Below are 19,627 nucleotides of genomic sequence, written 5' to 3'. Positions count from 1 at the left end.
TGTCTTTTTGTCTTGTTTGTAGTTTCCTTTGCTATGCAAAACCTTTAAGTTTCATTAGGTCCCATTTGTTTATTTTTGTTTTTATTTCCATGACTCTAGGAGGTGGATCAAAAAAGATCTTGCTGTGATTTATGTCAAAGAGTGTTCCTATGTTTTCCTCTAAGAGTTTTATAGTATCTGGTCTTACATTTAGGTCTCGAATCCATTTTGACTTTATTTTTGTGTATGGTGTTAGGGAGTGTTCTAATTTCATTCTTTTACATGTAGCTGTCCAGTTTTCCCAGCACCATTCATTGAAGAGACTGTCTTTTCTCCAGTGTATATCCTTGCCTCCTTTGTCATAGATTAGTTGACCATAGGTGCATGGGTTTATCTCTGGGCGTTCTATTCTGTTCCATTGATCTCTGTTTCTGTTTATGTGCCAGTACCATATTGTCTTGATTACTGTAGCTTTATACTATAGTCTGAAGTCAGGGAGTCGGATTCCTCCAGCTCCATTTTTTCCCCTCAAAACTGCTTTGGCTATTCGGGGTCTTTTGTGTCTCCATACAAATTTTAAGATTTTTTTTTCCAGTTCCGTAAAAAATGCCACTGGTAATTTGACAGGGATTGCATTTAATCTGTAGATTGCTTTGGGTAATATAGTCATTTTCATAATACTGATTAATCCAATCCAAGAACATGGTATATCTCTCCATCTGTTGGTATCATCTTTGATTTCTTTCATCAGTGTCTTATAGTTTTCTGCATACAGGTCTTTTGTCTCCCTAGGTAGGTTTATTCCTAGGTATTTTATTCTTTTTGTTGCAATGGTAAATGGGAGTGTTTTCTTAATTTCTCTTTCAGATTTTTCATCATTAGTGTATAGGAATGCAAGACATTTCTGTGTATTAATTTTGCATCCTGCAACTTCACCAAATTCATTGATTAGCTCTAGTAGTTTTCTGGTGGCACTTTTAGGATTCTCTATGTATAGTATCATGTCATCTGCAAACAGTGACAGTTTTACTTCTTCTTTTCCAATTTGTATTCCTTTTATTTCTTTTTCTTCTGTGATTGCATGGCTAGGACTTCCAAAACTATGTTGAATAATAGTGGTGAGAGTGGACATCCTTGTCTTGTTCCTGATCTTAGAGGAAATGCTTTCAGGTTTTTACCATTGAGAATGATGTTTGCTGTGGGTTTGTCATATATGGCCTTTATTATGTTGAGGTAGGTTCCCTCTATGCCCACTTTCTGGAGAGAGTTTTTATCATAAATGGGTGTTGAATTTTGTCAAAAGCTTTTTCTGCATCCATTGAGATGATCATATGGTTTTTATTCTTCAATTTGTCAATATGGTGTATCACATTGATTGATTTACGTATATTGAAGAATGCTTGCATCCCTGGGATAAATCCTCCTTGATCATGGTGTATGATCCTTTTAATGTGTTGTTGGATTCTGTTTGCTAGTATTTTGTTGAGGATTTTTGCATCTATATTCATCAGTGATATTGGTCTGTAATTTTCTTTTTTTTGTAGTATCTTTGTCTGGTTTTGGTATCAGGGTGATAGTGGCCTCGTAGAATGAGTTTGGGAGTGTTCTTTCCCCTGCAATTTTTTGGAAGAGTTTGAGAAGGATGGGTGTTAGCTCTTCCTAAATGTTTGATAGAATTCACCTGTGAAGCCATCTGGTCCTGGACTTCTGTTTGTTGGGAGATTTTTAATCACAGTTTCAATTTCATTACTTGTGATTGGTCTGTTCATATTTTCTATTTTTTCCTGGTTCAGTCTCGGAAGTTTATACTTTTCTAAGAATTTGTCCATTTCTTCCAGGTTGTCCATTTTATTGGCATAGAGCTGCTTGTAGTAGTCTCTTAGGATGCTTTGTATTTCTGTGGTGTCCGTTGTAACTTCTCCTTTTTCACTACTAATCTTACTGAGTCCTCTCCCTCTTTTTCTTGATGAGTCTGGCTAAAGGTTTATCAATTTTGTTTATCTTCTCAAAGAACCAGCTTTTAGTTTTATTGATCTTTGCTGTCGTTTTCTTTGTTGCTATTTCATTTGTTTCTGGTTTGACCTTGATGATTTCTTTCCTTCTACTAACTTTGGGTTTTGTTTGTTCATCTTTCTCAGTTCCTTTAGGGTTATGGTTAGATTGTTTATTTGAGATTTTTCTTGTTTCTTGAGGTAGGCTTCTATTGCTATAAACTTCCCTCTTAGAACTGCTTTTGCTGCACCCATAGGTTTTGGATTGTCGTGTTTTCATTGTCATTTGTCTCTAGGTATTTTTCTGTTTCCTCTTTGATTTCTTCAGTGATCTCTTGGTTATTTAGTAACGTATTGTTTAGCCTCCATGTGTTTGTATTTTTTACATTTTTTTTCCCCTGTAATTGATTTCTAATCTCATAGAGTTGTGGTCAGAAAAGATGCTTGATATGATTTCAATTTTCTTAAGTTTACCAAGGCTTGATTTGTGACCCAAGATGCAATCAATCCTGGAGAATGTTCCATGTGCACTTGAGAAGAAAGTGTAATCTGCTGTTTTTGGATAGAATGCCCTATAAATATCAATTAAATCTATCTGGTCTGTTGTGTCATTTAAAGCTTGTGTTTCCTTATTAATTTTCTGTCCGGATGATCTGTCCATTGGTGTAAGTGAGGTGTTAAAGTCCCTCACTATTATTGTGTTACTGTCGATTTCCTCTTTTATAGCTGTTAGCAGTTGCCGTATATATTGAGGTGCTCCTATGTTGGGTGCATGTATAATTGTTATGTCTTCTCTCAGATTGATCCCTTGATCATTATGTAGTGTCCTTCCTTGTCTCTTGTAATATCTTGTAAGTCTATTTTATCTGATATGAGTATTGCTACTCCAGCTTTCTTCTGATTTCCATTTGCACGGAATATCTTTTTCCCTCCCCTCACTTTCAGTCTGTATGTGTCCCTAGGTCTTAAGTGGGTCTCTTGTGGACAGCATATATATGGGTCTTGTTTTTGTATCCATTCAGCAAGCCTGTGTCTTTTGGTTGGAGCATTTAATCCATTCACATTTAAGGTAATTATTGATATGTATGTTCCTATGCCCATTTTCTTAATTGTTTTGGGTTTGTTTTTGTAGGTCCTTTTCTTCTCTTGTGTTTCCCACTTAGAGAAGTTCCTTTAGCATTTCTTGTAGAGCTGGTTTGGTGGTGCTGAATTCTCTTAGCTTTTGCTTGTCTGTACAGCTTTTGATTTCTCCATCGAATCTGAATGAGATCCTTGCCAGGTAGAGTAATCTTGGTTGTAGTTTCTTCCCATTCATCACTTTAAACGTATCATGCCACTCCCTTCTGGCCTGTAGAGTTTCTGCTAGAAATCAGCTATTAACCTTATGGGAGTTCCCTTGTATGTTATTTGTCATTTTTCCCTTGCTGCTCTCAATAATTTTCTTTGTCTTTAGTTTTTGTCAGTTTCATTACTATGTGTCTTGGTGTGTTTCTCCTGGGTTTATCCTGCCTGGGACTCTCTCTGCTTCCTGGACTTGGGTGGCTATTTCCTTTCCCATGTTAGGGAAGTTTTTGACTATAATCTCTTCAGATATTTTCTTGGGTCCTTTCTCTTGCTCTTCTCCTTCTGGGACCCCTATAATTTGAATGTTTGTGCATGTAATGTTGTCCCAGAGGTCTCTTAGGCTGTCTTCATTTCTTTTCATTCTTTTTTTTTTATTCTGTTCGCAGTAATGAATTCCACCCTCTGTCTTCCAGGTCACTTATCCGTTCCTCTGCCTCAGTTATTCTGCTATTGATTCCTTCTAGTGTATTTTTCATTTCAGTTATTGTATTGTTCGTCTCTGTTTGTTCTTTAATTCTTCTAGGTGTTTGTTCTTTAATTCTTCTAGGTCTTTGTTAAACATTTCTTGCATCTCCTCAATCTTTGCCTCCATTCTTTTTCCGAGGTCCTGGATCATCTTCACTGTCATTCTGAATTCTTTTTCTGGAAGGTTGCCTATCTCCACTTAATTTAGTTGTTTTTCTGGGGTTTTATCTTGTTCCTTCATTTGGTACAAAGTCCTCTGCCTTTTCGTTTGTCTTACCTTTCTGTGAATGTGGTTTTCCTTCCACAGCCTGCAAAACTGTAGTTCTTCTTGCTTCTGCTGTCTGCCCTCTGGTGGATGAGGCTGTCTAAGAGGCTTGTGCAAGCTTCCTGTTGGGAGGGATTGGTGGTGGGTACAGCTGGATGTTGCTCTGGTGGGCAGAGCTCAGTAAAACTTTAATCCGCTTGTCTGCTGATGGGTGGGGCTGGGTTCCCTCCCTGTTGGTTGTTTGGCCTGAGGCCACCCAGCACTGGAGCCTGCCCGGCTCTTTGGTGGGGCTAATGGTGGTCTCTGGGAAGGCTCACACCAAGGAGTACTTCCCAGAACTTCTACTGCCAGTGTCCTTGTCTCCATGATGTGCCACAGCCACCCCCCACCTCTGCAGGAGACCCTCCAACAGTAGCAGGTAGGTCTGGTTTGGCCTCTTTTGGGGTCACTGCTCCTTCCCCCTGGGTCCTGATGCGCACCCTTTGTGTGTGCCCTCCAAGAGTGGAGTCTCTGTTTCCCCCAGTCCTTTTGAAGTCCTGCAATCAAATCCCACTAGCCTTCAAAGTCTGATTCTCTAGGAATTCCTCCTCCCGTTGCCGGACCCCCAGGTTGGGAAGCCTGACGTGGGGCTCAGAACCTTCACTCCAGTGGGTGGACTTCTGTGGTATAAGTGTTCTCCAGTTTGTGAGTCACCCACCCAGCAGTTACGGGATTTGATTTTATTGTGATTGCGCCCCTCCTACAGTCTCCTTGTGGCTTCTCCTTTGTCTTTGGATGTGGGGCGTCTTTTTTGGTGAGTTCCAGTGTCTTCCTGTCGATGATTGTTCAGCAATTCCAGACTCTAATTTTTATGAAGTTACTTTGGCAACTTCATGAAAAGGGGCTTATACTTTCTTTGCAAGTTTATTTTTATTTAGGTGAGCTTGGACTAACAAGTAAATCAGGAACATAATAAGCAGTCCCTAACTTGAGACAATAGTTAGTACGTGTTTTTTGTGTTGTGCATTCAGCTCTGAGTGTCATAATACGGCCCATCAAAGGGACACCAGGCAGCAATCTTAGATGTCGAAGGTTACAATTAGACTTTTTAAAAACAGGTTGTCAAATGAGCACATTGAGGAAAAATTCATTTCTTTCTGAAATACAAGTCCTTTAATCAGGGAGTGCTATGCTATGCATTATCCTTTGCATTGAAACCTTCTGGGGCCAGAATCCTGTTTGCATTAAACACTCCGAGTGTGACAGAAGTACATTCCATCTTTCTGTTAAGGTTTCCATGCTTAAACGTGACTGTATTATGTAAATTTTGGCTCTGTGCATTTTAAGTACATGTATTTTTTTCTTTTTCCTGTTAGTGGCAATTTAATAGACTCTTTGTAAAAGTTAATTGTATAATGATGTTAAATCCAGTACATTGTAGTTTGAATTCTGTATTTAAAGTTTTTGGCTGTAAATGTAGATTTTAAATATTTGATTTAAAATTTTTTGAGTCATCCAAAAGACATTTTAGTGACATTAAAGATCTAATTAAGATTTCCATGTAATTTCTGGCTTTACTAACTCTTAACACATTCAGTATTACTAAACTCCATGCAAATGACAGCAATCGCACACCAGGTCACAGAACCCAATGAAAGAATTAGATATTACAAACAGGTTAACTTCTTTTTGAAACAGAAGATTTAAATCCTTTTGATAAGCATTATCTTTTGTTTTCAGAGAATGTGCAAAATTTAGTAATTTTAAAGTTTATAAAAAGTGCTAAATATTTTTATATTAGAAGGGAAGTTCTAATGTCTTGTCTTTTTAAAAAACCTCCTGTCTGCCGTTCTAATGGGAGGAAGCAGAGCCCCGTGCTTCCTTTGCCCTCCCGGAATCTAATTTTCTCTCTGGCCACTGCCTTTACGCCTGGGTCTTTGCCGAGCTGGCCACAGAGGCACAGTTCTAAAAACGAAAGCTCTGGACTTTGTAGCTCTTCGTTCTGAACATTTTTCCTTTTTTAATCTCAAACCCCTAGCCAAATCTCTCCTTAGAGATCATTTATATCTTTTATTGAACCCTAGGGAATCCTTATATTCAGAAGCATTTATACATTTAGAATACTATCCACACATTGGTTATCTTCAAGCCCTGATGCAGTTGTGTGTATACCTCAACTCTTACGTCCACTTGTGTTTTAGTTGCACATAAAGCATCTTTGACCATGACTGACACTGTTAATAGTGTGTTTCTTACTATTGAAGAATATGGACTTGCCAAGCGACAGCCTATATAATACTGTGCCTTAAAAGAAACTAAAAACTGGAAATTCCCTGGGGGTCCAGTGGTTAGGACTCAGCACTTTCACTGCATGGGCCCAGGTTCAATTCCTGGTCAAGGAACTAAGATCCCACAAGCCACACAGCGCAGCCAAAAAAAACCCCAAGAAACAAAAGACTTTTCACCCAATAGTGTAGTTACAAAAAGCAGCGGAGGGAATGTTTATAATGAAACAATTTTCTTTTTACAGCTCATAGCAAGTGAAGTGTTCCCAAGGAGCTTATTACTTTCTAGTTTTGGGGGTGTTTTCTGGCTACTGGGATTCCAACTAGTGAATTTTTGCTTTAGGTCAGCAAAATCACATTCACTAAATTACTATTATCACCTACTTGCTGAGAAAAACTAAACACATGAAAAATTAAGGTAAAACAAAAGTCAGCAAATTTCTCTCTTTGGCCATAGATATCGAAGTATTTTATTCCATAGGAATAAAATATACTTTATTACTCTAAAAATTTAACTTACCCAATTATTATAAAGCAACATTTTATTCTCACTTGGGTTTCAGTGAGGTTTTCTGGCTAGGGAGAGCTTTTGCGGTGACGAGAGGTCTTTCTGACCAAGAGAATTCACAGTCAAGGTTTGGACAGCAGGCAAGGTAGGGGCTTGTGCCAACGTAGCCTCTAATGCACCTTGTCTGATACAGTGAAGTGAAATAACCTTGCACTTGTGTGTGCTAGGTGTGTGTGCAATAAGGAAAGTATCTTCAGAACTTAAAGGCCGGATGTAGAAAAGTCACGTGAGGTTTGTGCCTAATAATAAAACCTGAAAACAGGCAATCTTAAACATGGCTTAGGTTACTGATATCCCAAATTTAAAGAGCCTACTTCTTTTAGAAAATCAGGAAGGCTAGAAGATAATGGGCAAGTCTGTATTCTTTAGTAGTTCGAAACACTATGTAACAGTATTGATCATGGTCAAAGCTCATGTGTAACTAAGACGCAGACTAATATCTAGTGAGTTCTCATTGCCAAGCACCATGTGTTTCGTGTCATGTCATCCACACGCTAACCCCATTGGATAGGTGTTATTAATATTCCACTATATAGATGAGGAAACTGAGGTTTGGACAGATTGAGCAGCTGGGTCTAAACACCCCAACTATTATAAAAGTGTTAAGTATGCTTTAAAAATATGCAACTTTAAAAAAAATCTTGCTCTGAATTTATCAGTGATGAACTTTTCTCTAGATACACATGCCATACTTGAGAATATGACCAGCAAATAACAAGAATAGTTTTATATAACTCTCCACATGGCAAGCAGGGCCCTAAGCTTTTTAGGTGTATGAATGGGTATAATCCTCACAACAGTGTGGTTTGCTAACCCCCATTTAAAGATGAGGAAGCCAAGTCACAGAGAGGTTAAGTAACTTACTCTAAGTCACACAGCTAATAACTGGAGCAGCTGAGATACAACCCTGGCGGCCTGGGTCCAGTCTGTGCTCAGAAGCTCACGTTTCAGTGTCCCAAGTAGAAATCTGGGCCATACTGAATCTACGTGGGGTCTGGCATCACCCAGCATGAAAGTGCCGGGGATATTCACTCTGCCAATTTTATCCACACAACAAAATAAGGATAGCTTGGTTGCAGGGGGACTGACATCGATCTGCTTATGCCTTTAGCTGTGTTTGTACATTGACACATCACATTAGTAGAGATGAATGCCATTTTGAGTCCAACCCACCCTAGTACAGTCACTTCCTGCAAAAGGGAACTAGCCTTAGACTTGGGCTGTGCTGGCCTTGGTCCTGGGTTTGTTTGTACACAGCCTCACTCCCCTAGCCAGGCTGGACAGACTGGGGAGGGCCGTGCAGGAAGAGCAGGCCCATCCCATGCCTCAGCCTCCTTGGTGCTGCCTCCCAGTAAGTCCCATGTGAGGTACTGCAATTCCCCATCACATTTGGAGGCTCCCAGTCTACATGAAACTGGCCAGGAAAACTTAATTCAGAGCTAATAAGTGAAGACTCAACCTACGACCACTTCAGAAAGGTGGCTGACCGCTGGCTGGAGGCCAGCGTCCGAGTCCACAGTTCAGAAGTGCTTCTGAGCTGATGTCTTCAGCCCTGGTGTTTTCCTCTGCCCTCTGACTGGTATCTGCATTGAGCTAGAAAGGGTATGAAAGATGCCCATTAAAGGAACCAGACCCAGTAACTTTGAGGCTTTCAAAACTCTCCGCTAAGTGCAAGTAATTCAGTGTCACAAAGCAAAGGGTGGGACCGGTTGCTGCCCACGATTATTTCTGTGCTGCTCTGCAGACATCACCTTTGTGGGCAGTGTCACACCGAGAGTTTATGATGTTCATTAATTCATAGCAAAACGGTTGCCCTCAAAAAAAAAAAAAGTGTGTCTTTAGTATAAATGCTGCTCATTATCAGAGGGATATATTGACATTTTTAAGAAGCCAGGCAACAAGGTTTTCTTGAGGGTGCGTTACTGTCAGGTGACTTCACCCTCGTCATTCAGTTTTTAGTAGAAAAAGTTCATCTCTGCTTTTAAACGTCTTCTGTGCAGCATTACTGAATGCTCACGGCAGTGACGACACTAAGTGCCACTCGCCTCACTATTTAAATGTCACAGGGGTTTGGGTCGAATCCTCAGTCATTCAGCTAAAGGTCGAGTTGTACTAAGAGTCAGTCAGCCCGGGTCCGCATCTCAGCGCAGGAACCGGCTTACCAGCTCCACTTACCAGGCTGTGAGACCTTAGCGGTGTTATCTCACTTAACCCAGTTTCCCTGTTGGTAAAGGGTGGATAGTAAGAGTTAAGGTTGTTTCGAAGAGTAAATGAGATAATGCACTTAAATACATGGAGGCACGTCAAGGGCTTAGCAGGGTCTCCCCCTTCTACACATACGCAAACGGCCCGGAGGGGGTCCAGAAACTGGCCCCTGGCAAGTAAGGGGTGGATAGAGGGTGGGAACCTCAGGATTCACGTCTCCAAAACCCTGTGCTCCTAAAGCCTCTGCCATCCTGCTGACACCGGAGGGTGGGCATTGCTGGACCAGTGCTGGGTTCTTCTGGCAGCTGCCCTAAGGACCGGCCTGCACCTCTTGAGCCTTTTAATACGCCCTTAAGTCTTTTAACCAATCTGGTTGCCCTTTTTTGAATTTGATCCAATCTAAATTCATCCCTAGTGCCTGCGAAATTCACAAGTAAGCCTAGTAATAAAGTACAGGGTGTCCAGAGTGTTACGAGGTAGGATTATACTCTCCCTGTCACATGAGGTAATGCTGCTGGGGTGACCCTGAAATGGCATTCATCTGCATTAATGAGACTGGTATCACCAACACGGGTCGCTTACCGCTGTCTGTAGCCTGTCATCCCTGCCTTCAGGTTTCTCGCACACACGCACCCATGCACAAAAATCCCTCTCCCCTGCTCTGCTTGCACATATAAAAAAGTTGCAGAGTTCAGGCAGCTCTTAATCCTCAATGCCCCCAACCACACACCACCGTCCCCTAAACAGACAAATGCCCGAGCTGTCTGCCTGGAGAACCATGACCCTCTCCATCTCCTGTGTTTGTGCATAAATCTGGCTTCAGCGCTTTCTAAAGCACCCCAGTTTTGTACCTTTGACAAAGCTTCTCCGCTGGCCTCTGACTTTGTTAAACTTCAGATCCTTGCATTGCATTCACTGTGAAACTATGTTTCAGTTCTAGGAAAAGAACTTCAGGTCTGCGTGCTTGACTCAAACATTAACATGCCATCTTCGCATTCAGCGTTTTCTTTCACATTTTACATTTTTAAATGATTAATGATGAACTTACAGAGTTAGTCTACCAGGCCCCTCCCTAGTGTTTGTGTAGAATGGCACTGCATCTCATTTCCCCAGACTCTGACTCGGCATAAAATATTTGAAAGTAGACCCTCTCTCCCTAAGAACCGTATTCTTTATCTATCGGCCTTACAAACTCATGCTGCCTTGTTTTCTTACCTACTTGCTTTGGTGCGTCTCATACAAGATTACAAACTCCTTTAGAATAGAAATGTTGACCTATTCATTTTTATATTCCTATACGTGACATTCAGTAACCGCTTATTGAATGGAATCTTTGGATTTCTGAGCTTTGCTATACCTGCTTTGTAAGGATAATTATTTTGGCGATAGTTATGTCGAATTCGAGACTCACAAAACTGTACATTTTCTCAAAGTTAAAATGAGTAGCAAAGCTAATTTAGAATTGCATAATATACATGCATGTGTGTGTGTGTGTGTGTGTACAGATAGATGTGAGTAGTCTACATACATGTGTGTGTACCTTACAGAAAGAAAGGAAAAAGTGAGCAGTTTAGGGATTTGGATGGTGGTTCAGTAGACAGATGTACCCAGTGAGCTTTTAATCAATCTGAATGAGGGAGAGGTAGTGTGGAGACCAGGAAGGACAGTACGTTCTTTCCTTTTTTTTCCCCTCCCCCATTTAGTTCACACTATGGAAAGGAGGCATTCATTAGTATACTAAGAAAGGCAATGTATTATGTTGGATTCCTTTCAACTGGAAGAAATAAGCAGGAGTGGTTATTTCTTATAAGGTCAGCCCAAAGGTGTGGGGAGGGGTTTTGAACGCTCCCAGAATTCAGGTTGCACGAAGTTGAATGATCCACACTGTTTTAAAGCTATATGCCTCTATTACCTTATATGCTGCAGTACAAGCTAGTGTTTTGGTTTGTTTTCTTTGCTTGTGACCCATATTTTGATAATCACGCATTACTTTCTGTTGCCCAGCCTAAGCATAGTTTAGTTGCCAGCTCACTACCCTCGTTTACTTTTAAAGGGTAGAACTTCTCATCTTAATATGCTTTACTCTAGAAGACATTTTCCTTCGATATTGCCCAGATGAAAACAGAATTTCCTTCTTGGAGCGGTGTGCAGGAAGGCTTAGAAGGGCAGATAGCTAGCTAACCTCTGGCTGCATATTCTTCCTGACTCAGAAATTAGATAGGATTATGGATGGTGCTTTTCTGAGCAAGATAACATGTTATTTGTAACATGAACCCAGCAAAGGCTATCCCAAAAGTGTGTGTGTTGTCAGGGACGGGTGGAGTTGGGTTATACCAGTAAGAAAATTGAGGGTTCCTGACAAAGAATTCCAAGGGTATGAATTCTATACCTAGGAGACTTCTTGTCAACCTTCTTTAAGAAAGTGAATCTAAGAAAGCAGTCAGGTTCGTTCATATGAAAACCATGAAATCTGTTACAAAAGCCTCATAATATGGAGTACACCTGACCCTCCATTCCTAGTGGAAATGCTTCCAGTGGTCATAGCTCACTGGTGCCCCCTTGCGGCACTCAAGCCACCTCACATGTCGTTGCCTTGGGTAAGACCTCTGCGGTGAACAGGGCAGATTCAGCTTCCAAGAGTGGAAACTTAACCTCCAGGATTGGAGAGCATACATGTCTTTTAGATTTTAGTCAAGTTTCTTTCTTATTCTTCTTCTTTTTTTTTTTTTAGGCCAAAGAACTGCCAACTTTAAAGGATAATGATTTCATTAACGAGGGTCAAAAGATTTATATTGATGACAATAACAAAAAGGTATTCCTGGAAAAACTGAAGAAGGATGTTGAGGTAAGAAAAAGAAACGCAGTAGAAGGGACGGCCCGTTGTATGAATGCCAGCAGTACTGGGTTTTCAGGAGCTCTTAAAACCGTCTATTTAAATCGGCAACCGAGGCAAAAACATATGCTGTACATCATCCAAAGCAGATATAAACAGGTGTATCTCAAATGTGATCCGGTTTAAAAGAGAACTGTGCCAATTCAGCAGCTCCCCCCTTTAGAGGACAAGCAAAAGAAAGCATGCGGCGTCTTCTGGTCTCCCCTCCCTCCGGTACCCGTCTTCTCTGTTGGGTAGGGGGGTAGACTGACTGCCCATGGCAGCCAGGGCTGGGGCTGAGGGGACTGAGGGCATTCTGTCAAAGAGCACAGCGTGTCGGCAAGTGGATAGTAACTACCTGAATTCGGGGTTTTCTCCATCTGAACCACATCTTGGTGTTGCAAAACCCAGCCTCAGTTACTCAATGCTTCATATTTGCGCCAGCCTCTGTGAAGTTAGTGACGTTGGGCCCATCAAGACAGCCTTGCCACAGCATGGGAAAGGCAGTTTAGGACACCAGGGTCATGGGGGATGTTGTGAGAAATAAAATACTATGTGAAAATGGGCTTTGAGTCTGTAATGGAGCTCTCTTTGTAAATGCTGTTATACGAATTAAAAATACACCTTTCCCTGTCTTCCATTTATTGTAATGGCATTGCAGTTTTCCCACCAAACTTCCTTATATATAATTCTTCTAGAAATAAATTAAGGAAAAACGTTCTTTTCTTGAAGTTTGTTTGGTTACAAAACAGTGCAAGGAGAGTTCTAATTTAAACAGTTACTAAGCTATGTTTTTCTTAGCTGTTACTTTTTTTTTTTGCGGTACGCGGGACTCTCACTGCTGTGGCCTCTCCCGTTGCGGAGCACAGGCTCCGGACGCTCAGGCTCAGCGGCCATGGCTCACGGGCCCAGCCGCTCCGCGGCATGTGGGATCTTCCCGGACCGGGGCACGTACTCGTGTCCCCTGTATCGGCAGGCGGACTCCCAACCACTGCGCCATCAGGGAAGCCCTCTTAGCTGTTACTTTTGTTCATGTGTGTGCAGTTTTTGTTTTGTTTTTTTTTAACTTTGAAGTACAGTTCTCCACATACCAGTACAGATCTGCTCCTCAGAGAGGCTTTGTGGAAAGATTTTCCTGTGTCATTAAAAACAAAATGACTTGGGAGTTCCCTGGCGGTCCAGTGGTTAGGACTCAGTTCTTTCACTGCCGGGGCCCAGGTTCCATCCCTGGTCAGGGAAATAAGACGCCACCCCCCGGCAAGACCAGCCACATGGCCAAAAAAAAAAAGAACCCAAACAAAATGACTTGGGCCGAAGAACAAATGTCATGGATTAGATTATATCCCCCATGAGGGTAGAAGCAGTATCATAATTTTCTTTTTAATCTTCTAACATCTTTCATTGCGAGACATGCAGACTGACCAAATTCGTTCATGATTCTTTTTAGGTTATAAATTATTTTAAGAAATTGTTTTGCACTTTAACCTACATCATGTATATGCTTTGATTAGAACCTAGATATTGGTTATTTATGAAGGATACAAGTGTCTTTTTTTAAGAAGTTTTTCTCCGGTTTCTCGTTATTAAGCATTTATTTTCCCTCAGTTGTCAGGGGTTTTTATTAAAATGCATATTAGCTAAGTGTTTCCCTTTTCCTTTGGGGTCAAGTTGATCTGACCACAGTGACGCAGGGAGCCATGTCTGACCCCAGTGACGCAGGGAGCCACGCTCTTGGAGAACTCTGTTCATTATTCTGTAAGTCTTTGATCCCAAGAATCGTATTGTTTTAGCAATTATGGTAAATAGGCCTTAGGGTTCTCTGATCTGCTAGAAAGATGGTTTTCATCTTTTCTGTCGGCTGTATATTACTATATTTAGACCCCACAAATAATGCAACTGAAGCCGTTCAAATTTACAGTTGAATTACACAAGGATTCTCTTCGCCCTTTCATTGTCTCTAACAGTGTCTTGATTAGAGGATTTGGATAATTTTAACCCCATCCATGGCTCTCGCACTTAGCTGTTTTGTTGAACTGGAGGCAGGGCATGAGGCGTTCTTTCATTTTAATAAATTCTCAATGGTCCGTAAGTGTCTAGTTTTGAAATTCATGCAGAAGCATTATTAAATTTTTAAGCAGGTAATTATGGTGAAGTAGCTTGACATCTGATCTTGATAATGAGACTAGAATGTAATCTCGTTTCATTTTTCCATCAGGTCTATGCTTTCTAATTTAGCTGGCCGGCCTGTTTAAGTACAGGATTTGGGGGCTGGGGGCTGACTCAATGCTTTAAGTAAAAGATGAGTTTACTACAGCTCAGTAACTATTTTTGTAGGAAAATTAGAACCTAGGGGCTTTTTTCTGCGTTTGAAATTCTGTTCTATTCATATGCCGCTCAAAGTACTTTAGTTCTGATAGCTTTACACATGAGTATATGTGGACCCTTTTCTCCAGAAGAAAGCACTCTACAGAGAGTGAGAAGTCACTTTTGCCCTCTGACCCGCTTCTTGTCCGCTCTGACCGGGGCCCACGCTTCTCTCTCGTCGGCTCACACTGGGATCCAAATTTCACACAATGCAAAACTGTGCTTTGTGTCCTGTGGCATCCGCCCCATCATAGGCCATCTCATCCCTCACGTCTTGGGTCGGCGGTGGGGAGGGGAGGGGGCACTGCGGGTAGCAGGATGGTTGGCGGCCAACACTTACAGAGCATGTAGAGCATAAGTCCTTCCTGTCTAGTCATTCTCTCCCTTCATTCTTCTAACTCCTTGAGGCTGAGTGCTGTTATCCCAATTTATGGATGAGAAAACTGAGCCCAGAGACACTATGTAATTTGCTCAAAGACACACAGCTACTAAATTCAGACTGGGATTTGAGGCCACTGGCAGCCACAACTCCTAAACTGCTGATATAACTTGCAGGTTAAAGATGTTTGTGACAGCACAGCTGAGACTGTTTTCAGATAAAGTACTCCAAGAGAGGATTATTACGGCTCTCAACAAGCGATTAAATATAACCTAAATCGGGATGGCTGGAGTTCTAATCCCGCATCACAGATGTGTCGGGAGGTGGTGATTCAGCAGAACACGTGTGTTAATAAACTTAGTAAAAAGTAAATTCAAATCTGTTGTAAAGAAGTTTTTTTTTTAATTTTATTGAAGTATAGTTGATTTACAGTGTTGTTTGGGAATTTCTGTACAGCAAAGTGACTCAGTTATACATATTCTTCTTCATGTTCTTTTCCATTATGGTTTATCACAGAATACTGAATATATCAGTAGTTCTCTGTGCTGTACAGTAGGACCTTGTTGTTTATCCACTCTATATATAATAGTCTACCTCTGCTCATCCCAAACTCCCACTCCTTCCCTCCCCCACCACCCCTCTTGGCAACCACAAATCTATTGTCTGTATCCGTGAGTCTGTTTTTGTTTTGTAGATCTATTGATTTGTATCGTATTTTAGATTCCACATGTAAGTGATATCTTACAGTATTTGTCTTTTTCTGACTTCACTTAGTGTGATAATCTCTAGGTCCATCCATGTTGCTACAAATGGCATTATTTAATTCTTTCTGATGGCTGAGTAGTATTCCACTGTATATAAATATATACCATACCTTTATGTGTTCATCTGTTGATGGACATTTAGGTTGTTTCCATGTCTTGGCTATTGTAAATAGTGCTGTGAACACAGGGGGTGCATGTATCTTTTTGAATTATAGTTTTATCTGGGTATATGCCTAGGAGTAGGACTGCTGGATCATATGGCAACTCTACTTTTAGTTTTTTGAGGAACCTCCATACTGTTCTCCATAGTGGCTGCACCAATTTACATTCCCCCCAACAGTGTAGGAGGGTTCCCTTTTCCCCACACCCTCTCCAGCATTTGCTATTTGTAGACTTGTGAATGATGGCCATTCTGACTGGTGTGAGGTGATACCTCATTGTAGTTTTGATTTGTATTTCTCTAATAATTAGAGATGTTGAGCATCTTTTCATGTGATCCCTATCAAATTACCCATGACAGTTCCCACAGAACTAGAACAAAGAATCCTAAAATTTATATCGAACCATAAAAGACCCAGAATTGCCAAAGCAATCTTGAGAAAAAAGAACAAAGCAGGAGGCATAACCCTCCCAAACTTCAGACAATACTACAAAGCTACAGTAATCAAAAGTGTGGTACTGGCACAAAAACAGACGTTAATGGAACAGAATAGAGAGCCCAGGAAAGAAAACACACACCTACAATCAATTAATCTTCAACATAGGAGGCAATATAAAATGGGAAAAAGACAGTCTCTTCAGCAAGTGGTGCTGGGAACGTTGCACAGCCCCATGTAAATCAATGAAGTTAAAACACACCCTCACACCATACACAAAAATAAACTCAAAATGGCTTAAAGACTTAAAAGATATGACACCATAAAACTCCTAGACAAGATCACAGGCAAAACATTCTCTGACATAAATCGTACCAATGTTTTCTTAGGTCAGTCTCCCAAGCCAATAGAAATAAAAACAAAAATAAACAAATGGGACCTAATCAAACTTACAAGCTTTTACACAGCAAAGGAAACCCACAAACAAAATGAAGATAACCTATGGGAGAAAATATTTGCAAATGAAGCAACTGACAAGGACTTAATTTCCAAAGTATACAAACGGCTCATACAACTCATCAACAAAAAAACAAACAACCCAATCAAAAAATGGGAAGACCACCTAAACAGACATTTCTCCAAAGACAGCACACAGAAGGAGAGTTTATTAACTGCTTTTTAGCCACAGTTTTCTAGAAGGGTTTGTGTGTGACAGGGCTCATAAAAACCTTGAGGAAGGTACTAGCTCAGATTTGGTATAATGAGGAATTAATTATGAAGGAAGCAGATTAGGTGGGATATTCTGAGGGAGAAAGAGGCTGATCAAGGTCTGGTGGATAATTATTAAATAGGAAAGCATGGGACCTAGAGATTATAAAGATTTTAAAATCTTCATGCTTTGAAATCTTATGTATTTAGAAATCACTAATTTGAGTTAGAAGCTTAAAGGGATGACAGAAAATAGCAAATGTGTATTAAGTTCCTAATGTTAGCTGGAGGTAGACCCTCCAGGGAGCCCTGAACCTCTCTTCTCTTTGGGGTCTGTCATCTTCAGCCCACAGTAGTTTTGTGATGCCCAGCAGGGACTTTCTCTAGCAAGAATCTCAGGTCTGCTGCTGCCTTGTGTTTTCCTCTACTTTAGAAGAGATTTTAAACGGCGTTTTATGACAATAAGAGCTGAGGAGTCAATGGGCTCTTTAGCACATCTCCCCTCTTGGCCCACCTCACTCGAGCCTGTCCCCATGTTTAAGTTACCTACTTGATGAAAAAAAGGTTTTTACCACAGTAACCACACGGACAATGATAAAACCGCGCCCACTGTTACACGCAAGGCACTTTTCATGGCCTCCACTACATTCTCTCTAATCCTTTCCGTACACCACTGTGAGTTTAGTGGTGTTGTCCCATTTCATAGTTAGAATAACTGAGGCTCAGAGAGGTGAATTTATCATCAAGGCACAGAGCTAGTAACAAAATTTAATTGCCCACCTGACTCCAAAACTTTTTTTTTAATTTTATTTAAGATTATCTGATACTTTAATGGGTCACCTTTATCAGCAAAAGCTACACTCTTAACCACTGTGCTGTCCTTGGTCTTTTCCATTTCTGTCTCAGCCGCACAGATTTGAAGATTTATATAATCCCCATTTCTTATATAATCCCCATTTGGGGCTGCAACTGGTTTCCTTGATCTTGGGTATGTCAGAACAACTTCTTGTCAAGAGATGCATTTTTCATTTCACTGATAGTTTAGTGGGTGATGCTGGGAGCTAACTTCACTTTTATTTATTGAATACAAATGTTTCCTTACTGGGAGAGGAGCCTAAGCAGTGGTCTGACCACAGATCAGAGACCCAGGAAATGAGCTCTGGGCCTGGCTGACGTTGTGAGAGCAGCACAAGTGCCTGGAGACCCATCCTACTTCATGTGGCAGTTCAGCCCTGGTCATCACCCCTTCCCTGCCTGACCTTTGGCAGGTTAATTACAGGCAGTCCCTTTTGTACTCTCATACATAAAGCACACCTGATAGTGTATTTGTACGGTCAACCATCTGAAGGTCAAACAAACCTACGTGTTAAAGAGATTCTGCTCTGCAGAGGAAAGATATATCGTAAATGGGGCTTCCCTGGTGGCGCAGTGGTTGAGAGTCCGCCTGCCGATGCAGGGGACGCGGGTTCATGCCCCGGTCTGGGGGGATCCCACGTGCCGCTGAGCGGCTGGGCCCGTGGGCCATGGCCGCTGAGCCTGCGCGTCCGGAGCCTGTGCTCCGCAACGGGAGAGGCCACAGCAGGGAGAGGCCCGCGTACCGCAGAAAAAAAAAAAAAAAGATATATCGTAAATGGTCTCGTTTTGCTTCCAGTAGGTGCTGCCTCTTGCAGTCTCAAAGGAAGGTCTTTTTGTTGTTGCTTTGTTCTTCGTTTTTATTTGGTTTGGGTGGTTATTTTTCTTAGAGGAAAGGGTCAGGGGAAATTAGGGAGAGGTAAGGAGGACTGGGGAAGAAGCAGCAGGCATCCTGTTCTCTTGTTCAATAAATACCAAGTAGCTATATCACTTACCTGGGAGTCAGGAGTGCAGCGAGGGTGTCACCGAACCAGGCTCGTTTGTGCCCGACGTGCAAGCCGAACGCAGAGACGCTGAAGTTTGCAGCAGAGGGGGTTTGTTCACAAGGCAGCCAAGCGGGAAGAGCAAATCTCAGATTCGCCTCCCCAAGGCAAGGGGCTCGAGGTGTTTACGGGACAAGCAGCAGCAGTGCTGTCTGAGGCCCGGGGAGCGTGAGGAAAGGCGACTGGGAAAAGGTAGGGGAGTCGGCTTTCTGCACGGGTTTAACTAGGCTACTGGCCTCTGCACGATCCAAGGGTGGAGCTTTCCATCCTCTGCACGTGTGAAAAGACCCTCACGCATGCCCAGCTGGAGGGTCAGTGGTCCTATCCAGTCTCAACCAACTCAGCTCAAACTAGACACAGCTGACTCCAAGTTTCTAGAAAGCAGCCGGGCAGATATCATTGTTTAGGCTACGTGCCCCTTGGAGGACATGCAAGTCTTAAAAGACCTTGATTAGTGAAGGCAGGTGAGATGGATTTGACTAATAATGGCAGTTTCAAGGGCAAAATCGGCCAGAGCCCTGGTCCTCGCGGGGCTGCGCTGTTTGGGGAAGAGACAGAAGTTACTCAAGTCATCTAATGAGCATGCAGCCAAGCCAGGTGTCCTTCGGGGAAAGGGTGCGGTGCACACATGCCCGGCAGGGATCGGGACAGGCTTCCGGGAGCAAGTGCCCTGCAGTTGAGACCTGAAGGTCAAGTGGGAGGTGAAGGGGCGCAGTGAGGGGGCCAGAGGCCAGCACAGGGTTCAAGATGGCCCGAGAGGCGATGAGGCCAAACTACCCAGGTCCCGAGGACAGTGTTAGTTTCCACCCTGTGAGAAACGATACTCTACTGAAAGGTCTTAGGCAGGGGCGTGACCAGATCAAATTCTTCCCTTGCCAAAGGACCAGAAGGGGAAGTTCGGGCAGCATGCAACCTTTGCCACTTCCCAGGGACCTTCCAAGGGCCCAGAGGGAGAAGCAGGGATGGGG

General features: G+C 42.0%; 1 protein-coding gene across 4 annotated transcripts in view; it reads left to right on the top strand.

The window, feature by feature from the left end:
- The window catches only part of PIP4K2A (phosphatidylinositol-5-phosphate 4-kinase type 2 alpha), a 175,220-nt gene that overhangs the window by 149,186 nt on the left and 6,407 nt on the right, over positions 1-19,627 (top strand). For all 4 annotated transcript variants that reach the window (XM_065871123.1, XM_065871126.1, XM_065871127.1 and 1 more), the window contains one exon: positions 11,813-11,926. In XM_065871123.1, coding sequence (XP_065727195.1) covers positions 11,813-11,926 — 114 coding nt within the window. The remainder of the gene's footprint in view (positions 1-11,812; positions 11,927-19,627) is intronic.

This window comes from Phocoena phocoena, chromosome 2, assembly GCF_963924675.1.
Source record: "Phocoena phocoena chromosome 2, mPhoPho1.1, whole genome shotgun sequence".
NCBI classification, from domain to species: Eukaryota; Metazoa; Chordata; class Mammalia; order Artiodactyla; family Phocoenidae; genus Phocoena; species Phocoena phocoena.
The sequence above is the reverse complement of the archived record's forward strand: the minus strand, read 5'-3'. Positions and strand labels throughout refer to the sequence as shown.